The sequence below is a fragment of the Cnephaeus nilssonii genome, assembly GCF_951640355.1.
Source record: "Cnephaeus nilssonii genome assembly, chromosome: 22".
Classification (NCBI taxonomy): domain Eukaryota; kingdom Metazoa; phylum Chordata; class Mammalia; order Chiroptera; family Vespertilionidae; genus Cnephaeus; species Cnephaeus nilssonii.
The window spans coordinates 11,271,161-11,293,929 of record NC_137093.1 but is presented as its reverse complement, the minus strand read 5'-3'; the positions used below and the strand labels follow the sequence as shown (position 1 = coordinate 11,293,929).

The 22,769-nt window shown below is 44.8% G+C and overlaps 2 protein-coding genes across 2 annotated transcripts in view; one reads left to right on the top strand and one right to left on the bottom strand.

Moving 5' to 3' along the window:
• Nucleotides 1-22,769, top strand: part of IFT81 (intraflagellar transport 81) — a 204,593-nt gene that overhangs the window by 62,537 nt on the left and 119,287 nt on the right. Inside the window, exon 4 of the mRNA XM_079762819.1 lies at nucleotides 17,214-17,377. Coding sequence (XP_079618945.1) covers nucleotides 17,349-17,377 — 29 coding nt within the window. The 5' untranslated portion in view covers nucleotides 17,214-17,348. The remainder of the gene's footprint in view (nucleotides 1-17,213; nucleotides 17,378-22,769) is intronic.
• P2RX7 (purinergic receptor P2X 7) overlaps nucleotides 1-22,769 on the bottom strand; it is a gene marked incomplete at its 5' end in the record, with an annotated part of 115,170 nt that overhangs the window by 49,271 nt on the left and 43,130 nt on the right. The window lies entirely within an intron of this gene.

Sequence of the window (22,769 nt, the reverse complement as noted above, 5' to 3'; positions counted from 1 at the left end):
TCCTGGGTCTGGGCGAGGACGTGTGCCCCTGGAACCGGGTGAGGCTGGGTCCCGGGTCCGGGTGAGGCTGTGGGCCCCTGGATCCGGGTGAGCCTGGGCCCCGGGTCCGGGTGAGGCCGTGGGCCCCTGGATCTGGGTGAGGCCACGCGACCCTGGGTCTGGGAGAGGCCACGCGCCCCTGGGTCCGGGTGAGGCCAAGTGCCCCTGGGTCCGGATGAAGCTAGATCCCGGGTCCGGGCGAGGCCGTGTGCCCCTGGATCCGGGTGAGGCCGGATCCCGGGCCCGGGAGAGGCCACGCGCCCCTGGGTCCGGGTGAGGCCATGCGCCCCTGGGTCCGGGTGAAGCTGAATCCTGGGTCTGGGCGAGGCCGTGTGCCCCTGGATCCGGGTGAGGCTGGGTCCCGGGTCCGGGTGAGGCCGTGGGCCCCTGGATCCGGGTGAAGCCGTGCCCCTGGGTCCAGCCAAGACCAAACCAGAGGGAGTCGGACCTGCATTACCACCATTTGTCCACCATCCAGAGCTGAGGGGTCAGTGCCGACATGTACTCATAAGGAACTGGTGGACATTGATATTGGGTCTCAAAAGAACTGTTGGTCCAGAGAGAAACTCACTACAGACTGATTCATTTGCCTGTCAGCATAACTATTATTGCTCGTCGCACATTCAATTCTTATAAATATATCTCTAGTGACACATGATTTCGCTCATCTAGGGGAAATGTTGAACAACATAGACTGATGAACAAGAACAGAACCAGAAACAAGGAGGCATTGATCGGACTATCGGGCCTCAGAGGGAGGATAGGGAAGGGTGGGGGGAGGGGGGAGAGATCAACCAAAGGTCTTGTGTGCATGCATATGAGCCTAACCAATGGTTAAGTTCAACAGGGGGTTGGGGCATCCGTGGGGAGGGGTGTGGGATGGGAATGGGGGGATGAGGACAAATATGTGACACCTTAATCAATAAAGAAATCTTAAAAAAAAAAAATTCAAACTGAAAAAAAAAAAAATATGACTAGCACAGACCTACTCAGCATCCTGTCCACATACTGCTGCAACCCTGGGAGCTGGAGCCACGTGACCCTGCCAGCAGCTGCACGCCCTGCCTTTGACTCTAGACCTGAACTTGGTTGTGAGGGACTATGAGAAGCTGCTCAGCCTCTTGTCTTTTTTATTTATTGATTGATTTCAGAGAGAAAGGGAGAGGGAGAGATAGAAACATCAATGATGAGAGAGAATCATTAATCAGCTGTCTCCCAATGGAGATGGAGCCTGCAACCCAGGCATGTGCCCTGACTCAGCAATCTTAACTGTGACCTCCTAGTTCATAGGTTGATGCTGAACCACTGAGCTATGCCAGCCAGACTCAGCCTCTAGTCTTATTTCCAGTATTGTAGCCCTTGTCTTGTACCCCAGTTTCAATAACTGATGCACTGTCTTACTTTGTTATCCTGGCCCTTTGCCTTTTCTGCCCTAGTATGTACAACCACTAAACCCGGAACCCTATGGCCAGAACCCACCACCTGCTGCTGCATATCCCAAATTTTACCTGAGCGTGTCTGGACTTCCATCAGTGGTCCACGCCAGTCCTATTCGATGCATACAACATCCCTCAACCCCAGGGCACCATGAGTCTACCCATTTCACAGATGGCCAACTTGCAGTTACATCAACTTGCAGCCTCAGAATACAATTGAAGGCAGCATTGCCCACGCTGTGTTCTATGGGACACCATTCAGAGAGATGTAAGTCTTCCATTAACACAGAGGGGAAAAGCAAAGCTGGCAGCATTTTTCTTCACTTTTATATTTTAAAATATAAACAATGGGGAAGCATTCCACGTGCGGTTATCTTCCAAAGTTGGGACTTAAGGTAATAATTGTGTCTCATTAAAGTGCCTTTGCTAGGCCCATGCATGGTGCACAATGCATAGCCACAGGCTGTCCTCCTGCTGCCCTGGAACAAGTTGCTGTTTTTCCAGTTTTGCAGGAAGTGAAAGGAAGGCAAATGTGAAGGAGTTGGCTTATTTCAGGGGGCATGTTGAGTGGAAAAGGTGTATTTAGATCCACAGGTAGGACGGCAAAATGCTCACTCTGTGAGAAGCACGTGGAAGCAGAGACTGACTGAGGGAACCCCAACTCAAGTCTCCATCTCCCCCTTACTCTGGGCACCAGTCACCGAATCATTGCACTGTTTTAATTGTGCCCTCCCTCCATGCTCTGGTGGAACGTGTGTAACTGAAATTAAGGGAATTAAATGCATGTAAAATAAGAGTCCACCATGTGGAAGAAAAATAGTTATCATTGTAAGGTGTTCTCATAATAATCTTTCTCATATGTACAATGATCTGTTTTTAAGAAACTGTGTGCTGGACCCAAGCATACCAGAAAGTTACATTTATCTGTTACATGGAATGGTGAAATATGATCTTTGTAGGAGTTTACTATGTTTTTTATCATCAGCCCTATGATATCTTGCCTAAGTAATGTCTTATTTTAGAATTCTAGCATATAGGTTTATTTTTCAATGTTTGTTGCATAGTAAATACAAGAATTAAATAATGATGATCCTAACAGTTACTATTAATAAGAAGAATTCACACTTAGTCAGGGCTTGCCATATGCCAGGTATTTTTCTAGCAGCTCTGCATTTATTAACTCATTTAATTCTCACAACAACCATCATCCCCATTTTACAGAAAAGAAAACGCAAAGAGGTAAAGGATTTTTGAATCCACCTTTTCAGATCTCAAACCCCAAGTGTGGGCATGGTTACTTTGACAGTCAGAGGAGAGGGTGTACTGCATTCTGAAGGTACCCATTAGATTAAAAAGATTCTTTTGAAAAAGAACTGACATTTGGGGAGCTCCTACCCTATGCCAGGCATTGAGAAGGGCTTGCATGTCTTTTCTATTTAATTATCACAGCCACTCTGTGAACAGAGGCAGAATCTGAGGCTCAGAGAGGTTGAGTGACTCTAACCCTTAGGTGGTAAACAACACTGTTTCCCTGTACAGACGTGAGTTGTCATCATCATCATCATCTTCTTCATCATCATCACAAAGAGCAAGGGGACATTACCCATTAGGAAAATGTGAACCAAAACCACAAAGAGGTAACTACTTTACATCCCATTAGAATGCCCGCAATCCAAAAAGACAGTTAATAACAAGTGTCAGGTGAGGATGTGGAGAAATTGGGACTAATATTTAAGGTGGGCATGTGAAACGGTGCAGCTGCTGTGAAAAACAGTTGGGTGGTTCCGCAAAAGGTTGAAGGAGTTACCAAGTGATCCACCAATTTCATTCATAGTTACATACCCAAGAAAACTGTTCATGCAAAAATGTGTTCTTGCAAAAACCTGTACACAAATGTTCATAACAGCACGATTTTTTAAAAATACATTTTTATTGATTTTAGAGAGAGAGGAAGGGAGAAGGCTAGAGAGATAGAAACATGGATGAGAAACATCATCGATTACCTGCCTCCTGCACGCCCACTAGTGGGGATCGAGCCCACAACCCAGGCATGTGCCCTGACTGGAATCCATCCAGTGACCTCTTGGTTCATGGGTTGACACTCAACCACTGAGCAACACCAGCTGGACAACAGCATGATCCCTAATAGCCCCAAATTGGGAAACAACCCAAATGTCCACCACAGAGTGGTCCATCCTTACAGTGGAATATTATGCAGCCATAGAAAAGAAGGAAGTACTGATACGTGCTCCAATGTGGACGAACCTTGAAAACATGATGCTGAGTGAGAGAAGCCAGACACAAAAGACCACCTACTGTGTGATTCCATTTATATGAAATGTTCAGAATAGGCAAATCCATAGAGACCGAGAACAGATCAGTGGGTGCCCGAAGCTCGGGGGAATAGGAATGTAAGTAAGGGAAGTGGGATTTCCTCTTGAGATGATGTAAATATTCTAAAATTGTAGTGATGATTTCACAATTCTGTGAATATGATAAAAAGTATGAAATTGTACACTTTAAATGAGGGAATTGTATAGTGTACAAATTATATCTCAATAAGCTATAAAAGGAAAAAAGAGCATGGGGAGCCTTCCTAACCATGGAGAAGATCTAACGTGATATTTACAAGTCTAGTCCTGAAGCATCCATCTTATATAAAAACTGCTGTTTTCAATGTGTGTGAGAGAAGGAGAAACCTAGATGGCAGCATAGGTAAACACCTAAACTGTGGCCTTGCACAACAATATCAAAACTACAACTAAAAGACAAACGGACACCTTCCAGAACCACAGGAAAGCTGGCTGAGTAGAAATTCTACAACTAGAAGGAAAGAGGAAAGCTCACTGAGACTCAGGGGAGCTGTGGAAGGCAGATGTCTGGAGGCGTGCTCACGCAGAGAGGATTGACTGCTGAGTGCACGGGCTGCTGAGTGCGTGGCTGGCTTTCTAAAGCAGGAGGGAGATGGAATCTCTCGACTGTGCTAAACTCCAGTTACGGGTGAGTTTCTGGAAACCAGACTCATTCGGGGAGAAACTGGACTGTCTGGCAGCGGGTGATACTCGAGGGCAGCTTTCTCTCAGAGGTGCTTGCAGCGATTACCAAGGGACACTGAGACCCAGGGGCCTCCTAGGGAAGGGCTGACAGGAAGCCAAGGTTGTCTGCTCTACCCTAAGATTCAGCCCCATCCAAACTGAACACAGAGGCTTGGCAAGTCTTCTCCCATAAGGGTGTCTCCAGCACAGAAGTTCTCCCAGTGTAGACACAGCTGATCCTCACAGCCAATTGGCCTGGAGGTCAGTTCCTCCCAGTGATACCAACAACAATCAAGACTTAACTACAGCAAGGCTGTGCACACAGTCCACAAGGGTGTGCACCAAAAGTGTCCACCTCAGGTAACTGGGGGAGGCTGAGCCACTGGGCCCTATAGGACACCTAGCACACAAAGCTATCCTACCAACTCAGGGAAGCAGCAAAGATGCAGAGACAAAGAAACAGATCACAAATAAAAAATGGAGGAAAGCAAATGACTGGATATAGAGTTCAAAACCATGGTTATAAGGTTTTTCAAGCATTTCCTAGAAGCCACCGATAAATTTAGCAAGACTCTCCAGGATATGAAAAAGGACCAACTAGAAATTAAACATACACTGACTGAAATAAAAAATATTATACATAGACCTAACAGCAGATGAGAGGACTGCAAGAATCAAGTCAAAGATTTGAAATACAAAGAAGCAAAACACACTTGACCAGAAAAAAGAAAAGAAAAAAGAATCCAAAAATATGAAGATAGTGTAAGAAGCCTCTGGGACAACTTCAAGCGTACCAACATCAGAATTATGGGGGTGCCAGAAGAAGAGAGAGAGCAGGACGCTGAAAACCTATTTGAAGAAATAATGACAGAAAAATTCCCCCATCTGGTGAAAGAAATAGACTTACAAGTTCAGGAAGCGCACAGAACCCAAAACAAAAGGAATCCAAAGAGGACCACACCAAGACACATCATAATTAAAATGCCAAGGGCAAAAGACAAAGAGAGAATCTTACAAGCAGCAACAGAAAAACAGTTAGTTACCTACAAGGGAGCACCCATACGATTATCAGCTGATTTCTCAAAAGAAACTATGCAGGCCAGACAGGAGTGGCAAGAAATATTCAAAGTGATGAATAGCAAGAACCTACAACCAAGATTACTCTACCCAGCAAAGCTATCATTCAGAATTGAAGGTCAGATAAAGAGCTTCACAGATAAGAAAAAGCTAAAGGAGTTCATCACTCCCAAACCAGTATTATATGAAATCCTGAAAGGTATTCTTTAACCTTTTGCACTCAGATGTCGAGTGTGACTCGACACGGTTAGCATTAGAATAAAGGAATCGAGAAAAAAAAGCAAGCTAGTGCAAAGGGTTAAGAAGAGGAGGAAGAAGAAAAAGGTAAAGATAAAAATTATGAACAACAAATACATGTCTATCAACAAGTGAATCTAAAAATCAAGTGAATAAAAAATCTGATGAACAGAATAAACTGGTGAATATAATAGAATCAGGGGCATAGAAAGGGAGTGGACGGACAATTCTCTGGGGAAAATGGGTCTGCGGGGTGTGGGAAGAGACTGGACAAAAATCATACACCTATTGATGCCGACAGTGCAGGGGAGGTAAGGACAGAGGGTGGGGTGGGAACCGGGTGGATGGGGAGCTATGGGGGGCAAAAAAGAGGAACAATTGTAATAATATGAACAATAAAGATTTATTAAATAAATAAATAAATAAATAAATAAATAAATAAATAAATAAATAAAAACTGCTGTTTGAAATTTTAACCCTGCTCTTTTGGCTTCTGTAAACACTTGCTTGCTTAAATAATAAGGAAAATAAGACTACTCCCATTCCAGAGAGGCCATAAACTATGCCTCATACAGAATTGTCAGTGCTGACACCAGGCCAGGCCTTGAGATATGGTCTCATGGCCCCTTCCCAGCATGCAGGCCTTCTTTCTCAGAAGGCCTGGAAATCTCATTCCAAATTTGGGAGACAAACGAGCTAGAAAAAGTATAAATAGAAAAGGTTTCCCCCATGTTGGGGGCCCCGGAATTTAAAAAGCACAATTTTCTCTGGTCCTGTGCATAATTAAAATGTAACTCTTTCTCTAAGCGTGGCTTGGTTTTTCTCTGGTCTTCTGTAACAGTCCTATTCCTGCCCCTAAGCAAAGATGAATCAGACAGCTACCAGCAGCATCAATACTTGCACCCCGATTCATGTCCTTCTCCTTGGAAATCAAGGGTGTTGCCCTGTGTTTTCCCACCTTTCCCAAGCATGCCCTACCCATTTCGCCCTGGCAGGCCTGGGATAGAACCCAGAGTGTCACACTTGCCTCCCAAGCTTCTTTCTGTAGCAAACTGGCACAGCTTCCTCCTGTCTGCTGCTTGCTGGCCACCCTCCTGCCCCCTTTTTCCTCCCCCGAAACACAAACACTTCTCCTCCAGCTTGCTGTGAGACACACATCTCAGGTTTTAAAACCATGTGAACTTCAGGATGTGCACTAGAAGCTGCACCTTGGGGTTTCCTGTGCCGGCAACCACTGCAGAGATCTGGGGTCATCTCCACACCCCACTTACCTAATACTGAAAAAGACAATCATGTGGGAGAACCACTTAATGGTGCCATAGCTCGTGCTCTGGATCTGGATGACTTTCTTGGTCTCATACCGGAACAGACAGCAGCAGGCTGGCATGGTGAGAGGCTCACTCTCGTCCTGGGGCTGGCTCCAGAAGGGCCACAAGCAGGCCCACCAGAAAGAGGAAATGAAACGCCCTGAATTTAAACTGGAGCCTTTAAGTTTGAGCTCCTCCAATGATGACAGAATGGGGGCGGACCCCTGGCTGCTGCCCAGATGTGTCTGGGGGATGAGCAAGGGAAGTCAAGTCCTATAGGCCTGCCTGGCAACTGATCCCGCCCCCCGCTGGCCTCCCGCACATGCTGGCACAATGATAATGTTCAAAGGAAAGGAGGTGTGTTTTTTTTTGTTTTTTGTGAGTGTGTGTGTGTTTTTTGCTTTTAGAATTTTGTCCTTCCCCCTGTTCCTTTCACTTTTTTGACTCATTTCATTTGGGGGAAAGGGACAGCCCTTCAAATGTCAGGAGACCCAGTGCTTCCATTGTGCCTTAGTAAAGGGCCTAGATCTTTCCATGGCCTCAAGAGCCACTCAGAGACTGACTGATTCATTTTCTTCAATCCTTTATTCAGCCCCAGATGTGTATGGACACTGGGTGAACGAAGGTCTCCGCCTCCCCTTCTGCCCTCACCCCACACACACTTCCTCACAACACTCCTGTCTGTAGATAGTGGGGAATCAGATTTGCTGGGTAGTGGGGAGGGGGGTGGACTTTATTTCTATGCTAAATATTTCCTGCATTACCCTCTGTCTGGATCCTCTCTCTATCCTCCTCTGTGCCCTGGGAGGTCCGTTCAGGACTTAGGCCCAGCAGCCTAAGACTCCTAAGAACAAACTTGCCATCCAACAAAGCTAGGATTTGACCCTTCAATGAGGGCGAACACATACCAGAGGAGCCGTGAGTTGTCCCCAAGCAAAGGCACCATTTTTGTAGGATTCTGGTGGAGTTTAGCTTACATTTCAATGAAAGCAAATTTTGGCAGGCTCAAAGCAAAGCAGGTTTTGTATAAAACGGTCAACTTCAAATCTGGGTTTTAAAGTGGACCCAAGGCCCTGTTTCCTGAGAAGCAATAAAGTTTAGATTTCAAATGGGCCCCAGTTTGGCTCAGTGGATAGAGCGTCGGCCTGCGGACTGAAGGGTCCCAGGTTTGATTCTGGTCAAGGGCATGTACCTTGGTTTCGGGCATATCCCCAATGGGGAGTGTGCAGGAGGCAGCTGATCGATGTTTCTCTCTCATCGATGTTTCTAACTCTCTATCCCTCTCCCTTGCTCTCTGTAAAAAAATCAATAAAATATATTTTAAAGAAAAGATTTTGAATGGTCCAAGAATCCTTAATCTGAAGCTCTGAGCTGAGTGCACACTAAGGCCACTTCTATGAAGTTTTCTCTTGCATATGCAGGCACTGTTAGGGTCGCCGAAGGAGGAATGCACGAGGCCAAAGGGGTAAAGGTCATCTGGAAACCCAGATGGGCTGAGCCCCAAATGGTGCCAGCACCCAAAGACTGGGAGTCAGAGGTTTTTAAAGAACTCTAAGTGGGCTTTTTCTGGGCGGAGAATTCTCTGTGCAGGTTGGGATTCTGGGAAACTTCAGAGGAGAGATAATGGTCTTAGCAGGGGGAATGTGGTCTAAGCCAGTGGAATGTCCATTGTGAAGTGGCCTAAAGGTCAATTCCCAGGGGAAGGGGTATCGATTCAATTATTTGATCACATCTAACAGGCACTACTTATAAAAAATTACTGATAGATCTTTAAACATCTCTATAACCAGACCAAGCCTTTCTGAGATCCTCACCTGTGCAGAATCGCTAGACCTAAATACCCAAAGACACTTCAAATCACATCTTCACAATGGAACACCTTCCCACAAAGCAATCGTGCAGGGAAGGACTGATGAGAGGGCCTTGGAGGAGCACATGAGGACTGCTTTTCCTGCCAGCGTAGCCACGAGGGGAGGAAGGTCAGGGTGGGTTTTTTGTTTTTTTTAATGTGTGTGTGTGTGTGTGTGTGTGTGTGTGTGTGTGTGTGTGTGTGTGTTTTTATTGATTTCAGAGAGGGAGAGAGAGGGAGAGGGAGAGATAGAAACATCAATGATGAGAGAGAATCATTGACCGGCTGCCTCCTGTGCACCCACTCCTGGGTATTGAGCCCGCAACCTGGGCATGTGCCCTTGACTGGAATCAAACCTGGTACCCTTCAGTCTGCAGGCCGATGCTCTATCCACTGAGCCAAACCAGCTAGGGCTCAGGGTGGTTTTTGATGGGGGACATAGAGTCAAGGAAAGATTGAGGGGGGGCAGTAGTTAAGATGGAAACATTTAAGGCATTAAAAGATGTTCAAAGAGCCCTAGCCAGTTTTCTCATTGGTTAGGTTTGGCCTGTGGAATGAAGGGTTACAGGTTTATTTCTGATCAAGGTGCATGTGGGAGGCAACCTATTGATGTGTCTCTCTCACATTGATGTTTCTCTCTGTTTCTTCCCCTCCCTTCCACTCTCTCTAAAAATCAATTAAAATATCCTCGGGTGAGGCTTGACAAAAAAACAACAAAACCCACAAAGATGTTCAAAGTGGAACATCAAGATTGGTGGACTCTGTATTTTTGTGAAGTAGTAAGTGAGGTCATGAATGGAATGGGGGGATGTGAGGGCTTGGATGAAGGTGTGTGTGTGTGTGTGTGTGTGTGTGTGTGTGTGTGTGTGTGTGTGTGTGTGTTTCTTCTTACAGACCTACTCTTGATTGCTTCCTGTATTGACTGCCTTCCGTGTCCCACTTCCCAAATTCCCTTCCCGGCCCTCAACCTCCCAACTGAACTACTCACCAGCATTCTTGTCTCAGGGTGTGCTTTGAGGAAACCCAGTATATTTCAGCCCCTTGTGCTGTGGTTATGAGTCTGGACTTTGTCCCGAGAGCAATAGGCAGGTTTATAAGCAGAGGCACAGCATGATTTCATTTTCACTTTAGTAAAGTCGCTCCTGTTGCACCTTGGAAAATGGATAGAAGGGGCAAGAGTGGAGGTGGGAGGTCTGCCCAGGGAGAGGGTATAGTGGCATGGAGCAAGGCTGAGGGCAGATCCCTGAAGGACGCCAACACCAAGGAGACTACGCAGAGGCATCCGGGAAGGAGAGGAAACCAGGACAAAAGCCAATGATTCACAAATAAGCCAGAGGCCAAGGAGATATTAAGAGTGATTATAAAGCTGTGTGATTAAAGGCCGCTAGTGAGCAGACTATAAATGAGCGGAACAGGATAGAGTTGAGCATTAAACACAAAGACAAGTGGGAACTTAGCATGTGATAAAAACATTTAATATCAGGGGAGAAAGGAATTACTCAAAAGGGCTAGCGATTTAGAGGAGGTCAGTGGAGGGAGAGGGTGTGGTATTCTAACTTCTCATGTTTAAAAAGATGTGTAATGCCCTAGTTGGAGTGGCTGAGTGGATAGAGCATTGGCGCACGGACTGTAGGGTCCTGGGTTTGATTCCGGCCAAGGGCACATACCTCAGCTGCAGGCTGGATGATCCCCAACCCCAGTCGAGGTGCATGTGGGAGGCAACCAATCAATGTGTCTTGCTTACATTGATGTTTCTTTCTCTCTCTGCCTCCCCCCCTCCTTTAAAAAAAAAAAAGAAAAAGATGTGTAACTGAAATGCAATAGAATCATCAAATTTGGGCAGAATCAGCTACACCAAAAGGGACATTCAAGTCATCGTTCTGTTCGTATGGCACCCATTTTGCATTTTAGGGTACCCTTCCCTGGGGCAGGAATCTGCTTTATTACCATACTCTTCTTAATTCGTTTGTTTTTTTAATATAATTTTTATTGTTTTCAAAGAGGAAGGGAGAGGGAGAGATAGAAACATCAATGATGAGAGAAAATCATTGATTAGCTGCTTCCTGTATGCCCCTCATTGGGGATCGAGCCTGCAAATCCAGCATGTGCCCTGACCGGGAATCAAGTCATGATTCATAGGTCAACACTCAACTACTGAGCCATGCCAGTCAGGCCTAATTCGTTTATTTAACAACTATTTACTGAGTGCCAGGAACTCTGGGGATATGTGAGATTACAAAAGAGACCAAAATTCTTTCCTTCTTGGAGCTCATATTCTAAAGAAACAGGACAAATAATAGATAAGTCAGATATATAGAATGTGAGAGGGCCGTGCCCCCTATAGGGACAAACCAAGCAAGGAAGGAAGATCAGATGTGTTTGGGGTTGAACTTAGTGGTTAAATTGAGGTGACATTCACATAACATAAAATTAACCATTGTAAGATTTAGAATTCAGTGGCATTTAGTACATTCACAATGCCATGCAACCACCACCTCTTTCTAGTTCCAAAACATTTCATCACCTTAAAAGGACACCCTGTGCCCATTAGCAGTCACTTCCTCCTTCCCTGCAGCCCCTGGCAACCATCAATCTGCTTTCTGTCTCTATGGATTCACCAGCCCCTAGTAACCACCATTTTTTCCCCTGTCTTTGTGGATTTAATTATTCTGGGCATTTCACATAAATGGACTCATACTATGTTGTTTTTTATGACAGGCTTCTTTCAATTTGTATAATGTTTTCAAGGCTCATCACGTTTTAGTATATGTCAGTATTTTATTCTTTTTTTATGGCTGGATAATATGTTGTGTGGATATATCACATTTTCTATAGCTGTTTATTGGTCGATGGACACTCAGGTTGTTTCCACCAAAGGCTGTAATGGGGAGTTGGGGGTAGTTCTGCTTTCTCAACCTCTGGGGGCAAGGCAGGGGTGACCCAAACGCCAGGCCAGGTGCCCTAGGAGCCCTTACCTGGAGCCTTGCACCCTGTAAAGTGTCCCTCCTGGAATTGAAGCCAGGCCACATCCTGAGCCAGTTCAGATGCTTCCTTAGTTGCAGGACAGGGGAGGAAGCAGCCTGAGCCAGGTGAGAAAAATGGTCAAATGATTTGAGTAGACACTTCTACAGAAAAGGTACACAAATGCTTAATAAGGATATGTAACATATTCACTATCTCTAGTCACTAGGGAAATGCAAATCAAAATCACAATGACATACTTCACGCCACGGCTTAGCTATAAATCAAAACAGGCAATTAAAAAGATGGCAACGGTAACCGGGCTCAGTGGTTGAGCCTCAACCTATCAACCAAGCGGTCAGGACACATACCCAAGTTGCAGGCTCAATCCCCAGTGTAGGGCTTGCAGGAGGCAGCCGATCAATAATTCTTTCATCATTGATGTTTCTATCTCTCTCTCCCTTCCTCTCTGAAAACAATAAAATTACATATTTTTAAAAAGATGGAAAGATTGTAGAGAAATTGGAAGCCTCACATTGCTGGTGGGAAAGTAAAATGATGCAGCCACTTTGGAAAATAGTTTGACAATTTTTCAAAGTGTTTGGGGTTCTGTGCTCTTCCTGGACTTGAGAGTCTATTTCTTTCACCAGGTGGGGGAAGTTTTCGGTCATTATTTCTTCAAATAGGTTTTCAGTATCTTGCTCTCTTTCTTTTTCTGGCACCCCCATAATTTGGATGTTGGTATGCTTGAGGTTGTCCCAGAGGCTCCTTACACTATCTTCAAATATTTGGATTCTTTTTTCTTTTTGCTTTACTGGTTGGGTGTTTTTTGCTTCTCTGTATTTCAAATCTTTGACTTGATTCTTGAGATCCTCTAGTCTGCTGTTAGGTCTATGTATAATATTTTTTATTTCAGTCAGTGTATGCTTAATTTCTAGTTGGTCCTTTTTCATATCCTCAAAGGTCTCGCTAAATTTATCGGCCTTTTCTAGGAAATTCTTGAAAAATATTATAACCATGGTTTTGAACTCTATATCCAGTCATTTGTTTTCCTCCATTTCTTTCATTTGTGATCTGTTTCTTTGTCTCCATATTTTCACTGCTTCCCTGAGTTGGTAGAGTAGCTTTGTGTGGTAGGTGTCCTCTAGGGCACAGTGGCTCAGCCTCCCCAGTTACCTGAGGTGGACACTCTTGGTACACCACTTTGTGGACTGTGTGCTCAGCCTTATTGTAGTTAAGTCTTGATTGTTGTTGGTATCACTGGGAGGAATTGACCTCCAGACCAACTGGCTGTGAGGATCAGCTGTGTTTACGCTGGGAGAACTTCTGTGCTGGAGACACTCTTATGAGACAAGACTTGAAAAATTGCAAAAGCCTCTGTGTTTAGCTTGGATGGGGCGGGGTTTCAGGGTGGAGCAGACAGCTTTGGTTTCCTGTCAGCCCTGCCCTATGAGGCTCCTGTGTCTCATTGTCCCTCGGTAATTGCTGCAAGCACCTCTGGGAGAAAGCGCCCTCGAGTTTCGCCTGCTGCCAGACAGTCCAATTTCTCCCCAAATGAGTCAGGGTTTCCAGAAACTTGCCCGGAACTGGAATTCAGCACAGTCGGGGGTTTCCTTCTCCCTCCCGCTTTAGAAAGCCAGCTGCGCACTCAGTCTCCCGTGTATTCAGCAGTCAGTCCTCTCTGTGCGTGTGTGCCTCCAGAACTCTGCCTTCCTCAGCTTCTGAGTCTCAGTGTGCTTTCTCTTTCTCTAACAGTGCAGATTCCCCCCGAATGAGTCTGGTTTCCCAGCGTCTCGCCCAGGACTGGAGTTCAGTGCAGTTGGGAGCTTCCTTCTCCCTCCCGCTTTAGAAAGCCAGCCGCCCGTGCACACAGCACCCCACCCCCCTCATCCTCTCCGCATGTGAGTCTGTCTCTTGCAGCTTCTCTGAGTCTCAATGTGCTTTCCTCTTTTCTTCTAGTTGTAGAATTTCCACTCGGCCAGCTTTCCTCTGGTTCTGGATGGTGTCTGTTTTGTCGTTTAGTTGTAGTTTTGATATTGTTGTGCAAGGCCACAGTTTAGGTGTTTACCTATGCCACCATCTTGGTTTCTCCTCTCTATGGCATTTCTATACTCCAATAGTGAACTTACAGAAGGAGAGACTAAAAAGGCAATCCATTGCACCAAAAACATTTAGATACCTAGGAATAAACTTCACTAAGCAGGTAAAAGACCTATTTGTGGAAAACTACAGGACACTGAAAAAAAGAGATAGAGGAAGACGTAAACAGATGGAAGAACATACCACGTTCATGGATTGGTAGAATCGACATCATTAAAATGTCCATACTACCCAAAGCAATCTATAGATTCAATGCACGCCCCATTAAAATACCAATGGCATATTTCACAGACCTAGAAAGAACTCTCCAAAAATTCATCTGGAATAAAAAAAGACCCTGATTAGCTGCAGCAATCCTGAGAAAGAAGAATAAAGTAGGAGGGATCTCAATACCAGATTTCAAGCTGTATTGCAAAGCCACTATTCTCAAAACAGCCTGGTACTGGCACAAGAACAGACATCTAGACCAATGGAATAGAATAAAGAATCCAGATATTGACCCAAACCACTATGCTGTTCCTCACCTCTTCCAGCTTCTAGAGGCTGTGGGCACTCCTGGGCTCCCAGCCTGCCAGACCAGCCCCTACTCCCATTGTCACCTCTCCTTTCTCTAACTCTGACCCTCCTGCCTCTCTTTTAAGAACTCCTGTGATTTCACTGGGGCCACTCAGATAACCAAGGATACCCTCCCCATCTCAAAACCTTGAACTTCATCACATCTGCAAAGTCCCTTTTACGGTATAAAGGACCACATCCTGTTCCTGATCTTCATGGGGAAGCATTCAGTCTCACCACCGAGGCTGTTTATGCTCATGAGCACTGTGCTTCTTTGCCCCTCCTTCCTCATATTGCCAGGCACATACTTGCACAAGACTCTTTTATCACCTAAGACACATTTCACACACGTTAAGATAAATTTGCAGATGTTATCATTTTATATCTCAAACCACAACAGGCTGGGTCACTGCATGCTTCCGTTAGCAAAGTGAAAGTGCCTGCACCAACTTTGAAGAGGGCTTGACAAACAGGAGTGTGAGTGTGTGGCCTTGGCTGAGACAGTAAAGGTCTGGGCTCCGTGTTGGGGGACACAGGGCTGGAGGGGTCCGTCTGCTATTTTGAAGAAGAGGAGAAATATGATAGCAGGGTGCACCCATTTGTAGAGTGTCGAGTAGAAGGGCCACAGGGCAGAACTCTAACCAAAGGGGGAAATGACAGGGAGATGGATTTGGGCTCGAAGTGAAGAAGAAATGTCTAACAATTAGAACAGCCCCAGAACACAGCAAGCTTTCCTTAGGATCGCTAGTTGGTGTCGCTGATAACCATGACAATTTTCACTTATCTCATCATCTCCCTCTCTCCCATCTCCTCTCCATCTGCATTTCAACATCACCTCCCATCTTGAAAATGAATCCTCCCTTGACCCCATATTCTCCTACCACCACTTGATGCCTCTCTTCTCCTTTGTAGCCAAGTCCCTTGAAAGAATGAGTCACCCTATCCATTTCCAAGTTTTCCTCAGTTCCTCCACCCACTCCAGTCTGACATAAATAAAGAAGGAATTCTTACCATTTGCAGCATCATGGATGGACGTGGAGAGCATTATGTTAAGTGAAATAAGCCAGGCAATGAAAGAACAATACCACATGATCTCACTCATTTATGGAAAATAAATAACATTATAACCTGATGAACAAAAAGATAGATACAGAGGCAGTAAAGCACCAAACAAACTGTCAAATTACAGCAGGAAAGCAGGGGAGTGATGGGGATGGGGGGAAAGAGATCAGCCAAAGGACTTGTATGCATGCATATAAGCACAATAAATGGACAGAAGACACTGGGGGTGTGGGATGAGGGTCATGCGACAGGGGATAGGGGAGACTGGGGGAAGGTCAATGGGGAAAAAAAGGAGATATATGTACTACTACATGTAATACTTTAAACAATAAAATAAATAAATAAATAAATAAATAAATAAATAAATAAAATATACAGTAAAAAAGAAAATAATAATAAAAGCCTAATATACTAAGTGTTCAGTTGTCTGGTCATTGTTCAACCAATCAAAGTGTAATATGCTAATGATATTCTAAGGCTGCTCAACTGCTCGCTATGACCACCAGGGGGCAGATGCTCCAACTGGTAGGTTAGCTTGCTGCTGGGGTCCTGCCAATCATGACTGAGTGAGACAGGCTGGACTCGCCCTGGAGCACTCCTGCAGTCCCTCCCCAGCTGGCCAACCTCCCTTATCCCTCCCTGGCCCCAATTGTGCACCAGTGGGGTCCCTTGGTCTGGCCTGCACCCTCTCACAATCCAGGACCCCTCAGGGGATGTCGGAAAGCCGGTTTTGGCCTGGTCCTGCAGGCCAGGCCGAGGGACCCCACTGGTGCACGAATTCGTTCATCAGGCCTCTAGTATTGTATAAATTCTGTTTATTTGAAATATTCAAAATAAGCAAATCACAGAGACAGAAAGCAGATTAGTGGTTTCCAGGAAAGGAGGTATGGGACTGATTGCTAATGAGTATGAGGTGTCCATTTGGGGTGATGAAAATGTTCTGGAAAATTTAGATGCAGAACTCTTGTGAATATACTAAAAGCCACTGAATTGTACACTTTAAAAGGTCAGATTTTATGGTATGTGAGTTATATATCAAATTTTAAAAAGAAACAGAGTAGACAACCAGGTTCTCAGGGGGAAAAAAAGTATATACCACAAAATAATGGGCCAAACCTCATGTTCTTTCTTCATAGGGGAAAACCTCAGGCCCTCAGACACAGCGTATTTTTATCTTAAAGTCCTAAGTCTGGCTTATCTGGTGTCCTTGGTTCATGTGAAGCCAGTTCACTCACGACAATGTTCTCTAAAAACTGCCCTTCCTCACAGAGATGGCCCCAGCACCCATTTTTATGCTGTGACCTTATCAGTTGAACCACAGGAGTAACCTGACCCAAACAGGGTCAATCTGATGGTCTCCTTTGGAAGGGTTGCACTGGGAGAGAGGCAGCGCTTTGTTCTCTGCAAGTGACTAAAACTGAATTGAGTAACCTCAGGAGTTGTGGCAGAGTCATCGACTTTTTAAAAATATGTTGATTTTAAAGAGAGAGGAGGGAGAGAGATACATCAATTGGTTATTTCACTTATTTATGCATTCATTGGTTGATTCTTGCAGGTGCCCTGACCAGGGACTGAACCCAGAACCTTGGTGTATCAGGATGATGCTCCAACCAACTGAGCTACCTGGCCAAGGCCATGGCAGAGTCATCTTGGTGGAGAAGCCAAGGAGGGGAGCCTGCAGGATCAAAGAATGACACAGATGGGCCAAGGAACACAGAGGTGAGAGTAAGAAAATGGCCTCTTTGGTTTTTGCTGAGTTTCTACTTCCTGGTTCTGCCCCCTTGGTTCACCTTTGCCCTTAAGATACCCCCATGACCTTGTAATAAATGTACTCTTTTCCCCCCTTGAGCTGTACACTTCTGAAAGTTGGAAATGAAAATACTTTGGTTATGGTGCTAGGTTCCAAGAGATGAAGATAGACTGTCACCAGTAATGTGGATGTTAACTGTTTGTATGAAGGCAGCAAATTAGAAAGAGGTGGGAGGCACTGCCTGAGGACACCAGTATTAAGAACAGCAATAATAGCCCATAAAGAGAAATAAGTTCCTATAAAAAGCAGAGCCGAGAACTCCAAAAAGCTCGTCAGTTTGGGACCATTTAGTTGAGAGACTAGCAGTGGCCAACATCGGTGTGCCTTAGGGTGTCTTTTGGTTAGAGCATGGTAAGAATGATGTTTGTCACAATGGCCTTGAGCCACAAAAGGCCAGTAAGATGAAGCAATATCCTTTTTTCAGAGTTATCTTCAATGAAAAAAATTGTTTACATTAAATGTTCAGGCATTAAGAGATGTAAGATTCACTTATCTGGCACAGATCTTGTGAAATACGTCATTGTATAACTAACAGATACTAGTACATGTGTCCAAATGTATAATTACATATACTTCCAGAAACAGCTCATCTTCTAAATGAAGAATGAGTTGGTAGCAAAAGTGAATAGTAATAAATTATTTTCTAATTTTGTTGTTGTTTTCCCCGTGGAATTCTTGAGGCTGAAGCTGTTATAGAACAGAAAAAAAAACACCTAACTCTTATCTGCTGATCACAGATAATCCTCTGTGATATCTGCTGCATCAGTGGGTCTCAAACCCATCAGAACCAATGTCCCTTTTAAAGGAAATATTTTCTGATATCCCTTTAGTAGCCCCGAAAGTAATTAGCATGGAATATAATCTACCTGCACTCAATTAAATATGCATATATGTATTATATATGTGTTTGGTTTGCATGTTCGTGATGATTAATGATGTTGGGCTTTTCATGTGCATATTGGCCATTGTATATATCTTTGTAGAAATTTCTGTTCAGTTTCTTTGCCCATTTTTAATTAGGTTGTTTCTAAGTTGTAAATATTCTTTATATGTTTTAGGTACAATTTTTTTATCTGATATATGATCTTCAAATATTTTCTCCCATTCAGTGGGTGGGGTGAATTACAGAGTATAGAAATGGAGAAAGTGGGGAGTATGCTATTCTTGCAGATGAACTGAACCTATTTTTGTAATTGTGTCTTGAAATCCCAGCACATTTGCCATTTGATCTCTAGGATGTAAAAAGACCTCGAGCAAATCCTTTGATAGGCAACAGAGAATAGAAGATGGGTAGGGGGGAAAAGCCAGGAATACAAGAGATGATGGAGGAGTTATGAGGTCGACCTGTGGAGATTGTGTGTCTGATGTTACTGAAAACCAACAGTATTCAGGAATGGATACTGTGTGTGCCAGGATGTGTGTGGATATATAAGATTATTTACCAGTTGTGCATCCTTAGATACGCTATTTGCTTTTTGGGAGCCTGTCTTTTTAACTAAATAATGGGGATCGGTGTTGCTGTGTATGTCTAGTGTGACATCATCTTCTATATATATAAAAGCCTAAGCTACTGAACAACCCAATGACTGGTTGGCCAGTTGCTATGATGCACGCTGACCACCAGGGGGCAGACGCTCAATGCAGGAGCTGCCCCCTGGTGGTCAGTGTGCTCCCATACTGGGAGTGCCGCTCAGCTGACCAACGGGCACCAGATGCTAGGCTCATGGCTGGCGAGGCATAGCAGGGTGGGAGAACTGGAGTGGCGCCTGGCCTGGGCTTCTTGCCAGCCACCTGCTGCTTCGCACACTACTAGAGCCCTCGGGGGATGTTGGACTGTCGGTATCAGCCTGATCCCTGGGGCCGAAACTGGCAGTCTGACATCCCCTGAGGGTGCAAAACAGACTGAGGGACCCCACTGGTACCTGAATCCATGCACCGGGCCTCTAGTCTTTATGAGAATAACAGCTGAGACCCTCTAAGTGCTTTATAGGCTTCATTTCCTTCAGTCTCACATGAACCATGAGGTGGGCATTGAGAAGTAAAACTAAGATTTAAATAATGCAAATGGTTCCATCAGGATCTGAGTCCATGTCTATCTGATTTCAGAATCTTTGCTTTTAACTATTTCATTATGTAGCCTTACAATGCTCCAGCAGGATGGACTCAGTCTCCAAAACCACCAAGTTGATGATAGTATTTTAAATTTCCATTGTTTGGGTGCAGATTCAAAGAACCTCTAAGTTCATGCAAGCAAATCACAAAGCACTGTCTTGGGATTTTTCCCAATTCTTTTCTGTCCTTAAGTGTAGCCCCTGAAAAATCGGCGAACACTGTGCATTGCAGTAGTTTCTCAACTCTCGAGTGTTAGGCATGTGTGACTCGAGCTCTGCAGATAGGCATGAGATGGGTGGCTTGCAGTTGTAAGTTAGCACAACCAACAGGAAGTGTTTATGGAGGGTAGCATCCTGTCACTTTCTTCAGTTGCTTCCCTTTTTCTGTTTTTGTTTTTTTTTTTTCATTTCTCTGTCAGTAAGAAATTCCATGGGAAGTGGGGTGACAAATGGTAGTTTTTCTTTGGGTCAGTTGAGAGTAAAGGGTGCCTCTTTCCTGTCCTGAGAATTACCCAGAATGCTCATCTCTTCCCTCCCTCTGCTGTAGGACTTTTAACTAGGTTTGGGGCATCATCAGCCTCATCCTTCTGTTTGGCCCAAATCTGACATTTGGCTTTGGTTTTGGTCTCGGCCTTCAAAAGGCCTACTTCAACATGCTTTGAACTTGAATGTGATCAGTGACTGTGGTATCACATAAGTAACCATCGTTTCTAATCAGAGTATCAATGTCAGTAATATGAATTAGGCCTGTCATTGGGATTTGTTGTTAGTATGTGGATATTCACTTTTGAATGTAGGTGAACATTCTAGTTGTAGCTGGAGGGGGAAAACCCTCCTTAAATCCTTTATATGTTGAAATTCTATCAGTAGTGTAAATATACATTTAGATTTATTATTGCTAAAATCCTATCTAATAAAGAGGGAATATGCTAATTGACTGTCATGCCCTCACAAGGATGGTGGTGCCCACAGCCAATAAGGAGGGAATATGCTAATTGACTGTCATGCCCTCAAAGATGTTGGTGCCCACAGCCACAAGATGGTGGCGCCCAGTCCCCTCAGCCCCACTGGGGTGGCAGGCATGCGGGTCTGACTGCGCCACGTGCCTGCCTCCAGAGATCCCCAGTCCTCTCAGTCCTCCAGCCACCCAGGTCCGGCCTAAGGTGCAGGCAAGCCTCGGATGGTGTCTGCCCAGCCACCCAGGGTCGGCCCGAGGCACAGGCAAGCCGCCGATGGCAGCTGCCCAGCCAGCCGCCCAGGGCCACCTGAGGCTCAGGTAACCAGGGCCACCCGAGGTATGTGCTGCTGGCAGTGGCAGCAGCAGAGGTGTGATGGGGGTGTCGCCTTCCCCTAATCGCCTCCTGCCCCTGAGGGCTCCCGGACTGTGAGAGGGGGCAGGCCCGACTGAAGGACCCCGCTCTAGTGCGTGAATTTTCATGCACTGCACCTCTAGTAAAATAATAATTAGTTGGTTGCTTACTTTCAAGAATAATCACTAAGAACTTTCAAATGACTTAATAGAAAAATCAGTGGGCAGACTATTAGGAGAAATTTTTGTTGGCTATATAATTTAAATAATAATAAAGGCATAAAGGTATTAGAAATTTAAAATATGAGTGGAGAAATCATCTTTAACTTGTCTCTGAAAATACTCAGAACATAGGTTCAAGCAGTGCGCAAAGCTTGGGTTTGTGGGATTGTTTGAGTGAAAATACATCATCACTATCAACCTAGTTTTCAAGTACAGAAGTTGAAAAGGTCCCAAGAGGTCTTTATCATGGTCATGTATCTAAGAGAAAGGGAAATGTAAGGAATGGCTGGCAGCATCACTACCAACAGTATCCTGTTCTGAGCAGCCAAAAAATATCTATCAGGTTCCAAAACACTTTCATTACCCCAGAAGGAAACCCCATATCCTTATGTAGTCACTCCTCATTTCCCCTCCTCCCCAAACCTTTGGCAACCACCAATCTGTTCTCTATTTCTATGGATTCACCTAGGCTAGATACTCTGTATAAATGGAATCGTACATTTGATCTTTTGTGCCTGGCTTCTTTCATTTAGCATAATGTTTTCAATGGTCATTTATGGTGTAGCATGTTTCAGTGCTTCATTCATTTTTATGGCCAAATAATTATTCCACTCTGTGGGTATTCTTCATTTTGTTTATCTATTCATCTGTTGATGAACACTTGGGTTGTTTCCACCTTTTGGCTATTGTCAGTAATGCTGCTATGAACATTTGTTTATGGATAGCCATTTGAATCTCTGCTTTCAGTTCTTTTGGGTATATACATAAAAGTGGAATAGCTGGATCCTATGGAAATTCTGTGTCAGAAAGTAGGGGAAAGACCAAATATATATCTTATGTCAGAGTGCCTTAATGAATATATGTATACTCATACATATATCCTATCTAATAAAACGGTAATATGCAAATTAACTGTCACTCCATCACAAAGATGGTGGCGCCCATAGCCACAAGATGGCGGTGTCCAGTCCTCTCAGTCCCACTGGAGTCCCCCAGTCCCAGGGGGGTGGCTGCTGAGAGGGGGCAGTGTGAGCGGCCTGGCAGAATGCTTGCTTTGATGCCGCAGCAACAAGGCACACATTCCACCCTGGCTGCGGAGGGCCTCTGAGCAGCGGGCACAGAGTGGCTGGGGTTGGGGGGACGCTTGTGTCATCGCCCCAGTGACATGGCAAGGGGTTCCATGCCTGGCCGTGGATGGGCCTCTGGCCAGGCCAGGACGTGGATGGGCCTCTGGGCCACAGAGAACCTCTGGGCAGCGGGCGCCGAGTGGTCAGGCCCCACAGAGAGCTACTGGTGCACGGATTCGTGCGCAGGGCTACTAGTATGTATATATGTATCAAATGAATGTGTCAGTGAATGAGCTAACTGTGATTGGTGATATTCTGAGAAAAGGAAGGAAAAGAAACACTTCAATAATCATGAATTATACGTTATTTTTTATTATCAAAACAGTCAGGTTAAGACAGCTACATTGCCAAGCTAGAATTAGGAAGTGTTTAAAAAATTGTTTCCTCTAAGGAGAAAAATGCAAGTCCATTACCTATTCTGCATGAAATCAGTGTTACAAGAAAGCACATTTCTGAAATAGAGATGAATCAGTGAGTATTGTGCAGTTACCATAACAGAAGAATGGATGGAAGTACAAGAAGACAGGTCCTA